The sequence below is a fragment of the Mastigoproctus giganteus genome, chromosome 1 (genome assembly GCF_048544385.1).
Source record: "Mastigoproctus giganteus isolate SK-2022 chromosome 1, ASM4854438v1, whole genome shotgun sequence".
Taxonomy (NCBI): Eukaryota; Metazoa; Arthropoda; class Arachnida; order Uropygi; family Thelyphonidae; genus Mastigoproctus; species Mastigoproctus giganteus.
Window position 1 is genome coordinate 172512977 of NC_143575.1, and position 21644 is coordinate 172534620.

Sequence of the window (21644 nt, forward strand, 5' to 3'; positions counted from 1 at the left end):
TTGGTTTACCTCCGATGCCATTTCCATCAAATCCACATCGCCGGCCTCTTTTTCTATCAGTAATTCTTGAACGTCTTCAGTAGTCATATCATCAAAACCTTCGCCTCCTACCGACTTAGGAAGTTCTACTATCGCACCGATTCGTTTTTTGCCGGTTCGACCATATTTCCCTGAATGAACTGACTTTGGCTATACATTTCTTAAATACGCATTTAATGTTGACGGTTTTATTTCTTTGAGCGATAAAGCTATGATTCCGATACAGTCCACAATTGAAAAATGTTTCCATGCCCACATCACTTCAATAGATTCGGAATAAATTTTTTCCAAAATCCATTGTAACGATTTTCTGAGTTAATAAATTTAAAGGTGGATATAATTGCCTTGATCTAATGGCTGAATTAGGTAGTAGGGAACATTACTTCAACGTTTGGATGATTTAAATCATTTGGTATGGCCAGGAGCATTATCCAATAGTAATAAAACTTTGAAATCTAGATTTTTCCGCTTTAAATACAGCCGGCACGAAACAATTTAGAAACCATTCTTTAAACAAATCCGCGTTTACCCAAGCTTTTTTTATCTGCTTTCCAATATACCAGTAACGCGTTTTTATTTACACCTTTCATTTCATGAGAATAAGAGGATCTATAAACTAGCATGTTTTATCATGTAATCTCCGGATGCGTTACTGCATATAAGTAACGTTACACGATCCTTTGATGCCTTAAAACATGGTGCAGTTTTTTTTTTGTAATTAATGTTCTGTTGTACATTTTTTTCCACCAAAGACCTCTCTCATTGCAATTGAAAACTTGATGTGGTGTTGTCTCCGTGCCCTTCAATAATTTGAAATTCCTCTTCATACTTCTTGGCAGCTTCATTATCAACCGATGCACTTTCTCGTTGAATTCTTATGTTATGTAATGAGAAGCGGTTTTTAAATCGCTCAAACCCAACCTTTACAACAACATAAAAAGTAACAGAAGATTTTCCATTTTATTTTAAATGGTTATAAATGTTTAGTGCCTTTTTGTTTATTTACATTACCATCTAATGGAATCGGTTTTTTACTACTATCGTTAATCCAAATACTGAGTGCTTTTTCATTTTCTCAATTATGACAGCTCGTCCCTAAGCACCAATGTTTGCGGAAATGTAAGGTCCTGCAGCAACAGCAGTTCTAATTTTCTGTTCATTTGTCTTTATGGTCCCGTTTTTAAGACGATCCAATTTTTTTTTCTTTGATTCTACAGAAATAAAATTTCTTTTGAGCGGTGCTTTATTACTTTCTTTAGGCATAATTTATGGCTAGAATTTAATTCACAACAAAGAAATTATTCCAATACGGTTCTTAAGAATAAACGATCAAATAAAAACCAAAAATAACCTTACAAAAACCTTAAAATCACAAACTGCATGCTTCGAAGTCACATTTTTTTATAGTCTCAAAAAAGCACAAGTTCAAGGGCACCGAACCTAACACGGGGATTCACAAAAAAATTGAAATTGAAAAATTACATCCAACATAATACAGGGTTTCCCCTCACAAAAGCTCAAAATTACCGCGTTATGGGAGGTTTGCCGCAATTCTCTAACCGTGTTATATAAGCAGTACCGAACCAAGGTATTTCTATAGATACTGCTGCCCTCATAAAGAAACGCCAAGACGACCTCAGAAAAACAACACGTCATATTACCACAAGGGTGGCAAAGTGCATTGAGGTTGGCGGTGGGATTTTCGAGCATATATTGTGAACTGTAAAAAAATTGTCAATTATTTGTCTTTTGTATCATTCAAAAAGTCAATAAATACAAACTTTTCAATAGAAACAAATAAAAACAAACTTATAAATACAAATTTATCGTTCTTTAATACCTCTCATAATGGCTTTGTGCGCGCCAATTTCAAACAGCTGTATCTCCGTATCTACTGAGAATTGGATACATGTTTATATGAACTTTTTTACTCAGAATAATCGATACTATAACCTGCCAAAATATTTACTAATCCTCCTGAATCACTCTACAGGGTGATTCACTACCAGTGCGACAAACTTGCAGGAGGTGTAGGGGGCGCAAAGACGAATCGGAATCACATAGCATTGCAGGGTCCGAAATGCCTTCGTCATGCGGTAGAAGACGTTGAACGGGAGGTCAGCATTTGCGAACCGGTTCCCGAGGCAGTAGGATGGACGAGTATTCAAACGTTGAACTGGCCGACATGCACCTCGCGTATGGAGCTGCTGACTGTAACGGGCGCGCCGCTCTGCGCTTGTACCAGGAACGTTTCTCGCACAGGCGTGCTCCTCATCATACGATTTTCGCACGTGTGCACAGAAGGTTACGTAAGACTGGTTGTTTCACGAGAGGTACCATGAATCGAGAGCGAACGACGAGGACGCCAGACAATGAGGAGAATGTCCTACGTCTTGCAGAAGGCAATCCGAGTATGAGTACTCGAGCGATAGACCAACGATTGGGTATTTCCCAATCCACTGTATGGAGGATACTGTCAACAAACCAAATGAGTTCATACCATCTGCAACGCGTCCAATCATTGGAGCCTGCGGATTAACCACTCCGCAGGACTTTTGCTACTTGGTTTCTTCAACAGAAACGGTTCGCAAATGCTGACTTTCCAGCGGGATCGCTGTTCACGCGACCTCCCGTTCAACGTCCTCTACCGCATGACGAAGGCGTTTCGGACCCTGCAATGCTATGTGATTCCGATTCGTCTTTGTGCCCCCCTACACCTCCTGCAAGTTTGTCGCACTGGTAGTGAATCACCCTGTATATATTTTTCAGAAAATCGAGGGTCCTGACGCGTTAACATTGTTATTAGCACTGCAAATCAACGTTTACTTAACTGTTTATATATACACATATATAAAATTCCGATAATGATTTTGATATACAGTATACATTTTCAAAACATTTAATAGCAAAGTTATTAAAATGTTACAATTGGCATATGATGCAAGAAAGCAAGCTTTATACAACATCAGCAAAAAAAAAAAAAAAGAGAGAGAGAAATCCCATTTCACACACCCATTCGCTCTAAAAGTTTGTCTAGTTCTTCCTTGAATTTATTTAAGCTATCAACTTCCATAACGACAGATAGAAGTTTGTGCCAGCAATCAACTGCCCGCTTCCCAAAGACACATTTCCGCACATCTATTCTACAACTGTCCTTCCTCAATTTGAATTTGTCACCCTCGGGTTCGTAAGCTGAGCAAGAGGAAGAATTCCATCAGCATTGAGCCTGCTCAACTCATTCAAGGCCTTATACACCTCAATTAGATCACCTCGTAGGTGCCTAGTCTCCAGACGCTGCAATTTTCAGAACTTTGAAAATTTGCTTTTCTTGGTAAGAGGAACCGCTTGCCCCTCACCAGCCTTGTTGCCCTTCTCTGCACTCGTTCTAGCAACTCTACATCCTTCCTAATATGAAGCCTCCAGCCTTGTACGCAGTACTCAAAGCGTGGCCTGACCATTGCCTTATACAAGGGGATAATCACCTCCTTTTCCCTACTAGCAAAATTCCTATATATCACTGACAAGACCCCATGAACTGCTCAGTAAACTGCATATCTGACTGCACAATTATCCCCAGGTCTTTTTCATTCTCTACCTCCCTGAGTATAGTGCCACACATTTAGTACGTTCATCTGGATAAATATCCTAATTAGGAATGGAAAAATTGTTTCGTATAGCATATTTATTGATGAAAATATATTTTACTGATATATCATGCAAATTGTGTTTCATTATAAGTTGTTAAACAGAGAAGGAAGAAAATAAGCTCTAGAAAGTAAAATATCAGTATGTTGTTATCGTGTACACTTTTATGGTTTCCTGTCTCGGTATTGAAAATGCTTGGATAAATTGCAGCAGCATATTAGTACTCTTGATATTATCAGGAATGCACCACGTATTAAAGTGAAGTGATTTTTAATAAAAGAACACGCACAAGCGCTTCTTATGTGTTTCCATTCAGCTGAAAATAGAATAACAGAATACGCCAACACAGATGAAAACTAATTATGAAAACATTCTAAACAAGATGTCAACACACAACTAATTCTATGCCAACACATTCTCGAATCAGACGTATTTCATTGCCTGAAACGATATACTATACACCAGCGTTTCCCAAACTTTCTGAGCCCACGCCTCCCTTGACCTGTAAAATTTTCCCGGCGTCTCCCTTGAAGTAAAACATCCATAATTATGCAAATTCTAGTTCTTCGGCAAAACTCGAGTTTCTCCTATTGCGTGTGGTTTTTTACATTTCGCAATTATGAAATAAACTTGGTACGACGCTAGCAATGCATTTGATGGAACAGAAACTATTTTTTTGAAGGTTTGCTTTTGTTTATTGAACTCATGTATATATATATTTTATTTATATATGTTGTGTTATGAAAATTACATTTCGGTTAAACTTTTCGCGCCTCCTTTTGCACTAGTTCGCGCCTCCCAGTTTGGAAATCGCTGCTATACACATATCCCCGAGAATCTCTGTAATGTTGGTTCCATACCGAGATGGCAGCAAAGCCTTGAAAAAGCTTAGGAAATCCTGAAGCGATGAAGTGCAAGATTTTTAATAATAAAGAAAAAAAATAAATAAAATAATATATATATATACACACACACACAAATATACATCGGTCGTGCCGGTGTATAAACAAGATGTTATTTGGTTTTTAGGAGCATTAGCAACTAAGGCCATATTGCTCCGGGATTTGCAGTGGTCATTCTGACCTTTCCGCATCCTCCGTATTCGGTGGTCACGGGCTCGAACCCCAGTCTAATCAAGAAGCGTGTGCTACGCACTGCTGCTCCTGCCCACCTGGCTACGGAGGCGCCGTATAAACAAGAATATTATAGGGTGTCCGTAAATGATGTTTCCGATTTTGATATTTTTTATTGGTTTCTTTGAGTGGATGGGCCGTCCACTCAAAGAGCGTTTGTTACTACACTCCTTCTCACGACCACTCGGCTACACTAGGATTATGTTGGGATTAACTGTAATGATTATCCGACTTATGTGATTATTACTGCGCGCACACCCATAATTTTGTTTGGAATGGGTATTTCGTGCGTTCTATACTTGAAGCTTTTACAAGAGTCAATGACAGCTATTGTATGTATAATACAGAGATTCCAAAGTGTGGGGTGCTCCCCACTGGGTCACGCTTGTACGTTTATCCAGATGAACGTACGATAATATTTAACATATTATCGACAAACCATCCCTCTAATCCATGTACGAAGCTTTATTTCTTTCTAGTATTCTTATTTCATTTCTTTCAGATTAAATGTATTGAAGTATATATTAATTTATAAAAGTATGTATAGCCATAGCTATACATATATTTCTAGGTCAGATCTCTTTGTTTGTACTTGTTCTGGAACTTGGAGGGGGGGCGTGTGAAATTTATGAAAAATTTTAAGGGGGCTCAAGGTATAAAGCCTTCCCCTCCTTAAGAACAAATGTTCTTGAGGAAGGGAAGGCTTTAGAGTCTTAAGCTTCTCCAAAATTTTTAATAGTCCTAATTCCTCCCCTTTTGTGCCTCTCTCTCTCTCTCTCTCTCTCTCTCTCCACAATAAATTTCCGCCGACCGGGCTAGCCGGGTGGGTAAAGTGTCTGCCTGGCAACCGAAAAGGTCGCGGGTTCGAATCCCGATTCGGGCTTGGATCAAAGTACTGCAAAAACCTTGGGAGGTGCATTATGGCCACAGAAGCCGATGCGCCAACAACTACCAAAAAAAAAAAAAAAAAAAAAAAACAATAAATTTCCATTATAACACTCCCACTTATAGCGCTGTTCCGCTTTAACGCTCTTTTCTTCTGATCCTACGGTCAATCCTATGAAGTGCCGTGCATTTTTTTTTCTCCCCCATGATTATAGCGCTTTCGCGCACATATGCTATTTTTAATGTCCCCAGAAGGAATAAACCCTGTTATAACGCTCTTTCTTCTTGATTTTTGGGTTTAGAAAATTATTTTGGGAAAGCATTTCTTTATAATGCAATGCTTTGGAGCAGTGGTTCTCAAATTTCTGAGCCCATGCCTCCCTTGACCTGTAAAATTTTTCCGAAATCTCCCTTGAAGTAAAACATCTATAGTTAATACATTTTTAATATTTTCCATGGAAATCTTACATAAACTATTACATCGTCCGCGATGCCCTTCGTATATTATGGCGCCTCCCCAGGGCGTCGGGACGCACAGTTTGGGAACCGCTATTTTAGAGCATTTCTTCTATGGAAAATGCATTCTAAATAACTAAATAATTATTTAGATTTGTTATTTTTTGTTATTTGGTTTTTAGGAGCATTAGCAACTAAGGCCATATTGCTCCAGGATATGCGGTGGTCATTCCCTGACCTTTCCGCATCCTCCGTATTTGGTGGTGACGGGCTTGAACCCCGGTCTAATCAAGAAGCGTGTGCTACGCACTGCTGCTCCTTCCCACCTGGCTACGGAGGCGCCAATTATTTAGAATGCAAGTGGTTAGTTCCTCAGAGTAGCACGAAAAATCACATTTAATCCACAATATAGCTAAAGTTAGTTCCCCCAGCCCCAATGGCAGCATGAACTCGAGGCTGCAGCCCTTTCCCCCTCTTTCACCTTAAATAAGCGCTGAAATACTGAACAGTTATAATGAAAAATAGGAGAAATCAATACTATTACAGTTAATAAAATAAAAATCCATAAAAAACATTATATATATACACGTGCTGTTTATACAGTTTTTAATTTACTTGAATGTGCTGCTTAGGCACAGATTTCACCTCAAAGCCATTAAAGATCTTACCGAGCCGCTCCAAACACTGACGTTACAATAGTTACTGTCCGACCGCGTGAAATGTGACCCTGAATTCAAGTGCGCATGATCAAGTCGGCATGGATGATTTGCCGAAAAAGTGTGATTAAGTTAAACGTGCGAATATTTTAAACGCTGTTCAAAATTGAAATTGTACTTATATATGAATGAATATATTACTTTTCAGTATAAAGTAGACATTTTATTACTGTTACTTATTTAACAAAACTTCAGTCTGCTTCTCAGGTTTACAACATTGAATTTATCATAAATAGAAATAATAATAAGAGAGAGAGAGACTTTTTTTTTTGCACCACTTTCAATGGTAACAGTTAAAAGATTGGATAGTGTTGCACTGGCCCTTCACAGCCAAGAAGCCAGGGGTAAAGTACCTTTCACGACGTCAATAAATTGACTTCCATCCTCAGAAAGACTAGTAAGTTCATAAATCGTTGTTTCGTCTGAACTGTAGCTTATCTTCATCACTGTCATCAATTTATATTATTAGAGGGTCACATAACTCTTCTATCACAGCATCTTTCCTCAATATTCTTCTCCCAAATCCGATATATGAGCACAATATTTTTTCCAGCTTTCTTCGCCGATCGAAGTTAGTTCACGAATAGTTAATTCTAGCAGTCTATCCATAGATATCCCCAGTGATATTAAAATTTTATGATGTAGTTTTTTCTTTAAATCTGCCAACAATGGCATTAATATTGCAGTGGCACGGCTGCAATCTTAAAACTCACCTTACCTTAGGAAGCCTTTTGGTTTAATCATGGAATCAAATTTATATATTTTATTTTAAGAATAGGGTTCAACTTTTCTAAGCTCATCAATAAAAGCAGTATTATTCCTGGAAAGCCAATCCATTATGTCCTGTTTCCTGAATTTAGTTAGGTATTTGTTTAACTGTATGAAATGATAGGGTGCGTATAATTAACACAGTGTTTTTTTTTTTTTTTTTTTTTTTTTTTTCAGGTAAATTGGGTAACAGTTTATTTGATGCTCATTTTTCAAAAATTGCAGAATCCATCTGACCAAAATAATCCCCTGTTGTTGTGTTTGCTTTGTACACTAAATCCCATTTCTCCACATGCACATAAAACAAGTCCTTTTGAAGCATTTCCCGATTGATAGACGCCGCAAACATTTGACTTGCAAAATGTCAGCATTTACTAAATGTCAAATTGCAATCGATCCGTTTCATCATTATAAACGATAGGCCTATTTTGAGTCTCGTTATTTGTGGTAAATATCTTTTCCTTTTAAGCATAATTTCGTTTTTTTTTTTCCTTTAAAAGTTTTCTTTTTCTTTGAGAATTTTTTCAAAAAATCTGATTTCATGAAGAATTTTTCGAAGAGATCCTCTTAAAAGTAAAATTTATTTTCTCTTCCAGAACTGAAATTGATTTAGGTAACGTTGGAATTCTTTTCTCATTAATGTAAAAGTTCTTGGACAGTTCGCCTTAACTTCTCGATCGAATTTGTCCACAAAAGATACATCACGGCTTGTTTTAGTTTGCTTTTTCGGAAATTTAAAAGTGGGATTCCTGTAGCCTTTCCCTTCCCTCCTAATGTTTTTAATGATTGTTTCCGAAAATCCCGTTGCAACACTTCCACACTTTGTTGCTTGTTTAATTAGCAAACTTGGACCTCCATTTGGTGCTTCATTTTCAAAATAGTTAACGAAATGAAATATCATCCAAGTTTCTTGCAACGACCGACTAACTGGTTAAAATAAATAAATGATATATACATAAGATAAAACAGGTAAAATACATAGAAGCTTTCGAGACGAAGTTCCTCTTCATCAGCTAGTCGATGAATGCTGTACTTCAGTATATATTGAACAGAATTCCTTACACGTGATAACCGCCAGCGCTCATCCCACAGCAATACAGTACATTCTGTAATAGGGTGTAAGTGCACTCCCCTCGTGCGATTCATAGTACTATTATTGGTAGCTATGTGCAGTGCTTCAAGCCATGAGCACTGGCGGTAATCACGTGAATAGTCGACGATTTCAATATCCCGTTGGGGATCAAGATTGTGCTGCTCAACCCGACTGCGGAGCGTTCAAAATTAGCGGTTCGCAGAGCCACCTCATGCTCAGAAACCCGGTCTTTCAATCTTCTACCAGACTCACCTACATAACACCCCACCCCCCACAATCCGGACACGTAATGCGGTATACGGTACCTCCAGAGGAAAGGAGGAACAGGTGTTTTCACCTTAGAAATAATAGACTGTAATTTCCTCCTCGGAAGTTGCACACATCGTATATGATGGAGATGCAAAATCCTAACAAGACGTTCCGCCTACAAACCCCTATTATCCTGGCGTATCAAGGTCTTGTTAGGATTTGCGTCTCCGGTCATACTCTATGGCGTCGAAGTCTGGACTTCAATTGCTACGACCCAACATAGACGGATTTTCCCGGGGGAAGTGGGCCATATGGAAATTTCAGCTTCCCCCTGCACGAAGGACCACCCAGATGACGGCAGCTCTCAACATGAGACGCCTTCCTGCCATCATTCACGAGAGAAGACTCGTCTTTGCCGTCAAAATGAGTCGGCATTATTTCAGTACCAGATTTCTGGGATAACTGCGGATGGGGGATCCCGGTTCCAAGCCTTAGGGCCATTCCAAACCGGTTAAAGTTATCTGATCGGTTCCTACCGGTGCGGGCGCCTCCGTAGCCTAGTGGGAAGGAGCAGTAGTGCATATCACATGCTTCTTGATTAGACCGGAGTTCGAGCCCGTCACCACCAAATACGGAAGATGCGGAAAGGTCAGGGAATGACCACCGCATGGCCCGGAGCAATATGGCATTAGTTGCTAATGCTCCTAAAAACCAAAACAACAACAATCTACTGGTGCAAATGCTGCAGGAAAAACACTCCTTGGACGGTGACCTGTACAAGTTCGCATTAGATAAGAAATATAGGCAGAACGTACTTGGTCGACTTCCTTCCCAGGACCTTGTCACAGGACATTATAACCTGCTCCCGAGGGCCTGACCAGTGTTCAAACCTTTCTGGAGTCATAATGCTGTTTTTGTCTTTTGTCATTTTTATCTTTGTTTATTATGTTGTGTAATTTCTTTTATGTAAACCCCTAGCTTGTAGCCGTGAAGGGAGTTATATACAGCAATGTGCCGGCCTTCTGTATATAATAAAGAGTTCTTGTATCTTTCTTCCTGCGGCTATTTTGCAAAATGGATGCAGGCAGGATGAGCCTGAAATTTTAAAATGCATTTAGGGAGTTTCATTTTGAAATAACTACAACACGGGCGCGTCTTGTCTTTGTGATAACTTTCGTGGCAATGTCACATTGGTGATTAAATTAAGTTGTTTCTTGTTTATCTTGGGTGCTATCTTCGGCACCAATACCGAATCTCTGGCTTATATTCTTACTAAATGCTTTTCTACATGTGTAGTTATGTCTCACTGACACCTCCTCATTGCAGGCCCTTTAGACTCTTGTAAGACCTCTAGCGCCATCCCTCCCACCTTCCTTCAGACAAAGAGTGATTGATTTAAATTTGATTCAGCATACTCCTTTCTAAATCTCAATGGAGAATGTGACGCTAACGCTATCTTACTTTAATCAAGACTTTGAACCAGTCGTTTGCTTGGTGCACTTTATCCATAAAGATTGATACTAATTACTACGCTCTTTACATTAAGGAATAATAAAATAATTTATTATTCCACAATTCGTTACAGCACCTTTACCGAAGCTGGATCAGTTTGCAAGTGATCAAGGTTCCTTAAAAGATGCTCTATTGCGGAATAATAAATTATTTTATTATAGTGTAAAGAGTGTAAGTAATTATCAATTGTTCTATTCGTACTTATTCATTCAGTATATAGTACATATTCATTTATCAGGGAAAAGGGAGAGAAAACTCGAAATTAATTCAAATTTGGTGGTTTTTTTTATTCTATCCGAGTAAGTCTGATAACCTGAATTCCTTTGTGGAATCCGAAACCCCTGTCTTGACAGGATATACCCATCGTTAGGCTGCAAGTATAACGTGGCCTGTTTTGCTATTCACGAGCAGGTGATACACGCATGGTGAGTTGCACAATGACTAATCATTCCATTGTTTTGTATTTGCGTGAGTTGCTGTACTCACATTTCCTGTAAAACTGGATTCCAGCACATCTAATAATTCTCCATAATTTCGTATAATTTCATAACATTATGTCAACTTAAATATTTTTAAATACTAGCGAAAGCAGGAAAAATTAAATTTTACACGTGATTGGGACGCACATTCGCTTAATTTTACACAAATTTACGAATATCTCAAAATCAATTCGTTTCCGAAACAAGCTGCTGCGAATGAATCTGTAGAATGTGGTATGAGTTATGGCCGGCATCTGCAAGCCTGTCCTTCCTGTACTTCTTTAATGGCTTTTACCAAAATAATAATAAGTTATCAAACGAATATAGTTTTATTTCGACCGGAGAAAATGTTACGCAGCACTGTTTGTCTGGAGAAACATAACTTAAACTTTCTGAACCGTTGCAAAAATAAATAGGACAGCAATAACACCAGTAACACCGTGTACGCCTAACTAGCTGCCTATTTTTCTTTGCCATTAAACCATAGAAACCATGTGTTTATTATGCAACAGTAGTTGAACTCTAATACTATATTTTGCATGCATTCATTTATACGAATAAATATTACCAACAAGTATTACTCAAAGTTTAATAAGAGTAACCAGATATAACAAATAAACATGCCGTTATGAGGCTTTCTCCTTCGATTGCAACTTCCGCCCTCATTTTCCTTACTACAAAGTTGATTTCAGCGTGCCACTGTCTTATTTTCTTTTGCAATAATAAGACGCAATTATAAACATATTTAAAAATAATGTTCCAAATCCATATAACTCATAAGTGCTCTGGATTATGGACATGGTACGTTAAACCGATAGTGAATTGTGTTACCGTACCTTTAAATCAGTAGTGTGCAATTTTTTTTTTACGTGGAAGCCCTGAAATATCTCCTTCCCCCATATTCAGCTAATCCGTTCGTGAACCCTCCCCTCCATACACTCTTTCCTGGCACTCCTCTCACTTTCTCGCTTATAACGCTTTTTTTATTCTGGCCCTACGATTAATGGTAAGTTGGTGGCGGGGGGGGGACTATTTCACAAAGCATACCCTCGCTTTGTGAAATAGTTGTTTTGTCGAAAGACCTCCCCCCCCCCCGTCCATTCTTTGATGTTACCAAGCCACTTTTCCCTTTGTCTTCCTTTTGCTATTTTGCCCTTAATGTACCCTTGCAAGATTAATCTCTGCAAGTCATATTGAGGGCCTCTTATAATATGTCCAAGATATGCATTCTTCCTTGCAATTGTAGTTAGCAGTGTTCTTGTGGTCCTTGCCCTCTTAAGGACCCGCTCGTTGGTGACCCGATCTGTCCATGGAATTTTTAGCATGACCCAGGTCTCGCATCCATATAGGAGAGTAGCATTTGACCATTCGATATCTTTTCTGGAAATGCAGTTTAGTGTCACAGAGGAAATTCTTAAATGCATCTTTGGCCATACCGATTCTGCTTCTAATTTCTGTGCCTGAGAAATATCTTTCCTAGATATTTAGAGCTTGTTCGATGGGGGAGTTGCCGCAACATATTTTCTTTATAGGCACGTTGTTTTTTCTTATGACCATAGTTTTGGCATTAATTGTTAAGCCTATCTGTTCGCTTGGTGTTACAACTTTGTTGAGGAGTATTTTTAACTTTTCCTCTGACGTTGCAATCAGGGCAGTATCGTCTGCATATCGCAGGCTACTAATAACTGAACCATTAACAGTAATTCCTTCTTTAAGCTCTTGTATCATATCCATAATGGTTTCGGCAAAAACCATTATGGATACGAAACACACAACCTTGCCTTACTCCTTTCTGGATTTGTACCCAGTTCCTTGGAATCAATGTTTACTTTGTTCAAGAGTTGGAATAGGATATCATGTCTCAAGCAGTTGAATACTTTGTTAAAGCCAATGAAGCAGACGAATAGGTTCTGCTGGTGTTCAGTTGCTCTTTCTGCCAGTATATTCAGAGCAAATATTGCTTCTCTTGTGCCAGCCCCATTTTAATACCCATCTGGTCTTTCCTTCAATTCTGTGTACAATCATCTTCTAAAGAACTTTCACGGTGTGGCTTATGAGGCTTATTGTGCGGTGGTGTGCACATTTTGCTGCTCCCATCTTTTTTGGTATGGGAATAAAGGTGGATCTCAGAAAGTCAAGCTGGAGGTTTCCTCAATTGAGGATATCATTGAAAATATTGAAGAGTTGTTGTTTTTCTCTTGTTCCGAGTTACTTGAGCATTTCGGCTGGGATGTTATCAATGGCAGTTGCTTTGTTATTGTTCATTGACTAAATCGCTTGCCCCAGTTCTTCCATTAGAAAGTCTGTGATCACCATCTGTTTGGGTGTTGTCGTTTCTTAGTTGTCTCTCCTGATCGCAGTATAGTTCCCTCAGATATTCTTGCCATCTGTCTTTCTTTTTTTTTTTTTTTTACTTGTCCACTATTTCCTTGTTGTTTTTGTCTAGAATGTGATAGTATCTAGAATAAAAAAACCTCTTGCATGTTTTTTCATGATGTTGCATAGTTCCTTCACTTCTTTGTGGACTAGATGTTCCTTATGCTCATTTTTCAGATATTCAATTCTCTTGCATCTCTCCATCCTTATCTGTTTCCTTCCTTATTTCTGTTCTAATCAAACTGTCATACATCTTATATTTTTCCTCATCTTTGTTCTTACAGTTTTTTCTGCACTGCATTACCTCTGGTATCTCACCTGGCAATCCATCGCTGTTTGGCTTTCCTTTGGGCCCATCCAAAAGTTGCATTTGAAGCGTCTGTCATTATCTTCTTGAACTGGGTCCACCCCGATTCTGGTTCTCTATCTAGCAGATCAAAATTACTATTCTCCATTTTCTCTTCGAAGTTCTGTATAGATCAGGGGTTCTCAACCAGAGGGAATTGGGACTACAGATTAACAGACTCAAACTGTTGGAATATTGATCGTTCTACAAACTACAATTGTACAGATTATACTTAATTTACAGTACACACGCTTTATTGGATGTTACATATTAAATTAAAAATAAAGATAAATATTTCCCTTTTTTTATCTGTGGAAATATTCCATTTATAGCTATTTTTGACTTTTTCTTGTTTTTTTATGCACAGATTTTGAAGCCTTTTGAGTCAGACAATCTTGTAAAAGGGGGGGCGCCATTTCGAAGTGTTAGTATGTTTGGGGTCGCCCATTTCAGCTTTGCAGGCGGGTGACGTCCAGCCTAGCGCCCACCCTGGTGGGGGAATGACATTCTGACATAGGGTGCATGGGGCAAAAAAGGTTGAATCACTGGTATAGATACTTCGAAATTGGACTTTCAATTTCTGCAGTTCGTAATTTTCAGAAAGTGCATAAGAAAGGTCATTCCAAAAAAACAGAAGGGATAAATGAAAAAGAAAAGTCAGTTCAGTGAGTTTGGTGTTGAACTATGAATGGCCGTTGACTAACTCATGCACTTGCTCAGACTGCTTTGGTAGAAACAGGTGTTAATTCAGAACGGTACCCATAGAAATGTAGAAAAAGGATGTAGCAGAAACTGAACTTTTTTGATAAGAAATGGAATGGGCTTGTAAGAGAGTATCATTAATTAATCTGACTACTCTTCTTGAATTGATCCGAGGAACTTGAATGAAGTTCTGGAGTCGCCAACTCCAATATGCAAACAGATTCCAAATGGGTTAGAACAAAAGGGCAAGATTTATAGGTGACATTTTATTGGATGTTTCATCTAATGTAATGAAGACATTACATGAGATAGCTGATATATTGTGATTTCAAGTCCCTTCGTAAACTGGAGGAATTTCTAAAGGTCTTCTCAGTCGGTGGGAGTGGGGCAGTGGTGTTGTACCGCGTTTCCGGATCATAGGCCTTATATTCTTTACAGAAAGTCAACACCCAACGATATCTGGAAATGTTTGAGAGGCCCATTGACGAACTGGACGACGTGGAATGTCGTAAAGTGTATTTCCAAGAAAACTGTGCAACTGTATAAATATCTGTGGTGGCACTGCAGATGAAAGCTGCAATCTCTAGTCGCTAAGGTTACTATACCTCTCCCTTGTTTTTTCTATGGAGATATCTTAGAAAATGTATTTGTGAACAATCCACACTCAACTGAAGAACTAAAGGACATCACCGAGTTAACTGTCGACATTCTCGAGGACATGTTATACCGCTTTGCTGAAAATATGTAATCGTTAGGTTGGAACACATTTAGCAGAGAATGGCGGACGTTTCCAAAATCCCGTATAACGCATTGCGACTTTATACAGCAGGTCTAATTTAAACCAAATTACAGGCTGTTCCGGCAAGTATGGCCTGAGAGAGAGAGACATGCAAATTGTATGGATTCGTTGGCTTTAAAACTACCATTCATAGTACATACAGTACTTGCATCTGTCTTTATTTACATGTGTGTGTGTGCACACATACGGACAACCATCTGTATTTTATTAAATAACCATATAGTAAACCGATATTTTTTCTTCCTATTTCCCATACTTTTATTTTTATGACAAGTAAATATTTTTTGCAAAAGTAATTTTTAACTGGTTACTGCATTCAGAGTGACCAAAGGGAGAAGGGGCGCCATTGCATTAGATTCGGAAATCACTGGTCGCCGGACGTTTGAAAATCTTAACATTTAAACGCGTGGTGCAAGCAAAAAAGTGTCTCCCTCTCCGCACCCACATGAAACGTTTCAGTAATAACTTTATTTATTGGAGTCAAGTTATTCTATCCATATCTTTAAATAAACTATGCAATTTAAGAGGCGAATACCGTAAAAGCATAAGCTATAGCTAAAAAAAATTAACGATGAAACAACGGTACTATAAGACTTTGCTAAAATTAACATAACTACTTCTGTCGTTATTTTAAGCACATAAACATTAAAAAAAAAATGGTAATTTCAGATTGTCATAGTATTCATTTCATTAAATATGTTATTTAAATTTATAGTAATAATTCGTGATTAATAAATAATAAATAAAACGAAGGGCAACGACTTTTATGCGTGAACCGACAAAATATTTCGTTTGTGCAATCCTACTATATTGCCCATCCATTCCTCCTCTAGCCAGTACATGTCAACAAACATAATATCCAGTGTGTGAGCTACAATATACGGTACTGTATATGGATAGCTTATATATACAAAGGGTACTAGGAAAGTTTTGCAATACAGCTTTGTTTATTTAATTTTTTCAAAGTAATTTCCTCTACATTCAATACACCTCTCCATCCTCCGAAACCAATCTTTAAACCAGTTCTGCCAAGTTTCACTAGGGAGTAAAGCACACTCGTTGTCCCAAGCCCGTAGAAGGTCCTCATCACTGGAAAACCGCCTCCCTTTTAGCTTCATTTTCACATGCGGGAACAGTGCAAAGTCGCAGGGAGCAAGGTCTGGACTGTAGGGAGGGCGCTCAAGAAGTTTCAGTCCTGTCGTGGTCAAATATTCGGTGCAGGCTTTGGCGCGGTGAACTGCAGCATTATCGTGATGGAGGTACCAGGTGTCCATTCTTGACTTTGGCCGCAGGTTCTTCATAGATCCAATGACTTTAGGCAGGCATTGTTCAGTATACCACTTAGCTGTCACTGTCTTCTGCGTGTCCAAAACGACACGTTCCACAATTCCACTCGATTTGAAAAATACAGCTATCATTTTCTTCTTTACAGATCGGGATTTTCTGACAATTACGGGTGTGTCGTCATCATCAAAGACCCAAACTTTGTTTTGAGCCTTGGTCGGCAGATCGTAATAGTACAGCCAAGTCTCGTCACCTGTCACGATGTTGTTCACATACCGAGATTGTCCCTTATCAAACTTTTTTAACATCTCCCGGCACCAAGTCACACGTCGTGTCATCTGCTCTTCAGTCAGTTGATGCGGCATCCAGAGAGAACAAAGTTTCTTCACGTGCAAATGATCTTGCAGAATCGAACGAATTGCTGGTGCATTTAGGCCCAAAGTATCCTCTATCTGTTGGTAGGTCACTCGCCTGTTTTCGTCAAGCATTTTCCTCACAGCAGTAACGTTTTCCTCCGTAACTGACGTTCGTGCCCTTCCCGGCCTCTCAGAATCCTCCAGAGTGAAATTTTCCCTTTGGAATTCTCTATACCACCTGAATATCGTTGTACGATGTGGACAATCATCATCTAGTGCAAGAGTCATTTCTTCTAAGCGCTGGTCTATGGTTAAACCACGCACGAAATTATACCGCAAAACTGTCCTTATCTCATTTCATGACTACGATGCCATTGCAAGCACGTTACACTCTCACTACTAATGAATAACTGAGCCCATCGACTTGGCGCGGCGGCTACTATGCACGTATGAACATGTCTCAACATGCAGCAACAAGCAGCTTCCTGTGATTCATTGTTGCGTCATATTGCAAAACTTTCCTAGTACCCTTTGTATAGCGGGGGAAAATAAAAAATAAGTGCCCGATTGTATTGGTCCGAATTTAATGCTTTTATTTAATTTATTTTCATTATTTTTTGTCCTCATGCAATTGAAAACTTAATGTAATTCATGAAATTTTATACTTGAGCCTTTCAGAAAATGTGAAGGGCCATCACAAATTCAATTATTTCTTTGACCCGTCCGTCCGCATGTAACAACTCGACTCCCAATGAATGGATTTTCATGTAATTTTATATTTCGCGCTGTTAGACCGATTTGTGGAGCTTCCCAAATTTCATTAAAATCGAACCGGCAATTATTTCTTCTCTTTTTCATACATCTCACATAGTCTATCAATATACCCTATTATCATTTTAAAAAGGGGGAGGGGGTTTGTCCGATTATTATTATTATTTATTACGGTTGGTCGAGGAACTCTCTTATTATCCTACAGGTGTTCAGGATCGCGGCTTTCTGGAGTTCCATGTAAGGGTTCTCTGGGAGACCTATTGTTGCTAGGTCCTCGTGGAGGCTCTTTGGTAGGTACCATGCCGGTGGTTGACACAGTGATCGGGATGGTCATTACTTGTTTCATATTCCGCATATCTTTGACTTCCTGTCTTAGGTTTGAGGACTCCCTGATCTTTTCCCCGTATGTTTTCTGGAGGTTGCTGTGTTGGGCACCGCTATGTCGATCTTTTAGGTAGCCATTTCCTTGTCGATGAGAGTTCTGGTCTGTCGTGCGGGATCGTCTTGTCCGTTATTATTGTATGGTCCCAGTATAGTCTGTGAGTAGAGATCTAGTATGGCCTGAGGCTCGTACTTGTAATACGGTAAACTTTCTTTGATCAGCTGGTACTTTTGCGTTAGATTCTGATGTGCTATTCTAACCATCTGGTCGTGTCTGGGTGATCTCCCTCATCCTGCAGTGATCTGCTGGATCGTTTCTGGGGCCAGGTGTCATCTGTTACTCTGGGGTTCTTGGCAATATATTTCCTGGTGTTGATTACCTGATCTTGGATGGCGAGCATGTATCCTTTGGTCTCGGGTAAGAGCTTTCGTGTGCAAAGCAGTGGAAGCTTCCTTATCTGCGTAGTCTTGATGGAGGTCATTGTAGTGTTACCATGGCTTGTGTCCTCTCTGCCCATATTTCTGGCTTTGTTTCTTCTGTCTGTGTGAGTGTGGTCTCCTTGTGGAGGTTGAGTTGCGTACCACTTGTCTATCTTTCTTATGGCTTGGTAGAGTGATGATGTGTTTCCGTGGAAGTAATCCTGGGGGTTCTTAATCGCCTTCTTTTCTTGTTCATTGAGGTTAGTTCCCCTCCCTCCTTTACACACTATGGTCAGTCTCTGGATGGCTGACTTAAGGTGGTGTTGGCGGCTCTTGATCATCATTATCCTTGTCAATATCATAATCTCCAGCTCGGTGTTGGTCCAACTACGATTCTGAAGCAGTACCTTAGTACTGGGACTGCGTAAGTGTTTATGGCTGTGGCCATGTTTCTTTCATTCAGTTTTGATTTTAGTAGGCTTCTTAGTCTCTGATGGTATTTCTCAGTCAAGCGGACCTTGATCTCCTTGTGTTCTAACTGATGGTTCTGCATCATCCCCAGATATTTGTATGTCTCGCTCTCTCCTTTTCTGTCATGGCTTCAATGTCTTCAGCTGGTAGTTTAGTCCGACTAGATGTCTTTGATGCAGTACATGGATCTTGCATTTGTCTAGGCAAAATTGCATCCTAATGTTAGTGCTGAGCTCATTGGCTATCCAGAGTATCTGTTGGATTTGATTCTCAGTGGGGGCACAGAGTTTCATCAGGTGAGAGAGAGTGTACAGGTTCTTCCTCCCTTCTTTTAGGGTATATCCATACTTGCCTGTTGTTGAGCATGGTGGACATTGGGTTGAGTGCTAGACAGAACCATAGTGAGCTCAGGGCATCTCCCTGGAAGATTCCTCTTCTGACGGATATCGGTCTGGTCGTGATCCCTCCATTTTGCCATGGTTGCTTCTAGGAAGTGTCAGTGTCGAGTTGACTTGTAGCAATTACAACAAATCCGAACGGTCCGACTGAAACTAGTAGGAATTTAAGATAGGTGGATCGAAAACCCGAGTTTCTCCAACTACTATTACATTGCTAATTAAGTTAAAGTTCAAAATAAGACCGTTACCTATGGATCTTTGCGACGCGGAGCAATGGAAACTTTGATGTTCGTACTGCTTCGCAATGATTGCACGATCTATTCTTCGCGTAATTTTGTTTCCTAATAAACCATGGGAACCCCAAAACAGTTTATTGAGAAAACGAGTCTCCCCCCCCCCCTTTTTCGCTGGTTTAAAATCAGGTAACGATTAAGATCCAATGGTAAGAATCTTATTCTGAAGTCAACCGCAAATTATACCTTATCATCGCATATTGGTATGAAATGGTAGGAAGTTTTATGCACTAGATCTCAGTTCTTGGAAGACGGTTAAGAAAAATATATTCTGCGAGCCAAAAATCATTAAATAAATATAATTTAAACTCGAAGCCAGGGACAGACTCGCTTCATTCTCCGAGACAGCAGGAAATCCATAAAAATAATATATGTATATACTGTATATATATAATTTTGTTTATTTTAATTTTACTTAAAATAGGCACTGATGTTTTGTATGGACAAATATATACAGTATATAATATATATATACACACACCCAGATATGCACATATATCTCATACTCATATTAGCAAATAAAATGCCCTGTCACATTCTTTCTTCCACCTACAAAAAGATAACCAAACTTTTAGCCTTGTCAAATCAAATTTCCCGCACATTTTCTAACTAAAACATGCGGGGATAATTTGAATGCAATCTAAGAATGAAGCATTTCAGTCAGCGGCGACTGGATCAAAAATTCTTACCGGAGAAAACAGATAGAGTGAATCGGAGGTCAGAGTGTAATATTGAATATCACATCGGCCTCCAGCCCATCGGGGTTTCCCCAGTAAATCTTATGTCCAGTCCGCCTCTGATTTCACCAATATTGGCAGTAAAACGAGATGACCTAGTGTTCCATGTTATTCTAAGCTTTGAATATTCAGAAATAAAAAAATTATGAATAATAATAAAGCACGTGTATTCACTTACCCCTCTAATGATGTCTCCAGATGTCACTATGATCAGAATCATCATGACTAGTAAAACACGAAAATTCGCCATCGTTACAAATTCCGCTGTTGAAGTTTTCAGTCTTTAGTTTTCAGTTTGTTCGCTTGAAAGCCCACGTTGCGCGCGCGTACGCTCTTGTTTCCTAGTGAGTAATATCGTAAGGTGTGTCTAAGCTCCTTGTTTTTCTTCGTCGATTCACTGTTAGAATTCGTGGCGCCACCTATCTCGGTTGTTTGAAATGTAAAAATGCATTCGCCTCTTGAAGCTTCGTGAATGTAGTGCTTAGCAAAAGATACTGCTGTTATTAAAAGGTTAAAATCAAGTCTTCCAATAAAAAAAATTATCATGAATGTGGTGTGTATCTAAAGATACCAGCGAAGTTATAAATCATACCTTCCTTACGTTACATTTCTCTAATAAAACTTACGATTCTGCTAATTTCTATTAGGAAAAGTGAGCCTTCCTCCAGTGGCAGCTCTAGGATTTTCTAAAAGAGGTGGGAGGGGAATTAAAGTAGTGCCCTGGCGAATCATTGAGCACATTATATTTATCATGGGGTAAACAAAAAAAAAGAGAGAAACTGAATTGGGACAAATCAAAATATTCGAATGTTACTAAAATTACATCCTTGGGAAATTTTTAGGGTGTTTAACATAAAGTAGGTGTTACTGTTCAAACAACTAACACCCCAGAGACTTACATCTGGTGAGTATGAGCTTGGCACACACAGGGTCCTGAGCTGGATATCATCATTCTTCTCTTTCTTGGTGTTTCTTTTCTATTTCTCTCTCTCTCTCAGGGTAACTTGGAATTTTTTTTTTTTTGGCTGGTGTAGCATAAGCCTCAGGCTTCCTTGTACTATATGGCTAATAATAATAATAAACAGTTACTATTTTTCTCCCCTTGAAATCTGGGGGAAAATAACTTTAACATAAAAAATGTGGAAAATAAGGATATACCATTCTGTATTTCAGGAGACAGAATAAAATGACAATTAAATAAATTTAAATAAATTATAAAGTAAAATAACTATTAAATTATATGGAGTTAGTTTTTTGTGGGGGGGGTCAGCAGGATACTGCTTAGTTAATACATTGATCTCAAAATTCGTAGGCAGAAGAAACTTTGCCTTTGCA

General features: G+C 39.0%; 1 protein-coding gene across 1 annotated transcript in view; it reads right to left on the reverse strand.

The window, feature by feature from the left end:
* LOC150091265 (uncharacterized) overlaps positions 1 to 20657 on the reverse strand; it is a 117770-nt gene extending 97113 nt beyond the window's left edge. The window contains exon 1 of the mRNA XM_090383009.1: positions 20488 to 20657. Within this exon, the coding sequence (XP_090239135.1) occupies positions 20488 to 20559 (72 nt within the window). The 5' untranslated portion in view covers positions 20560 to 20657. The remainder of the gene's footprint in view (positions 1 to 20487) is intronic.
* Between the last annotated feature and the right edge of the window lie 987 nt (positions 20658 to 21644).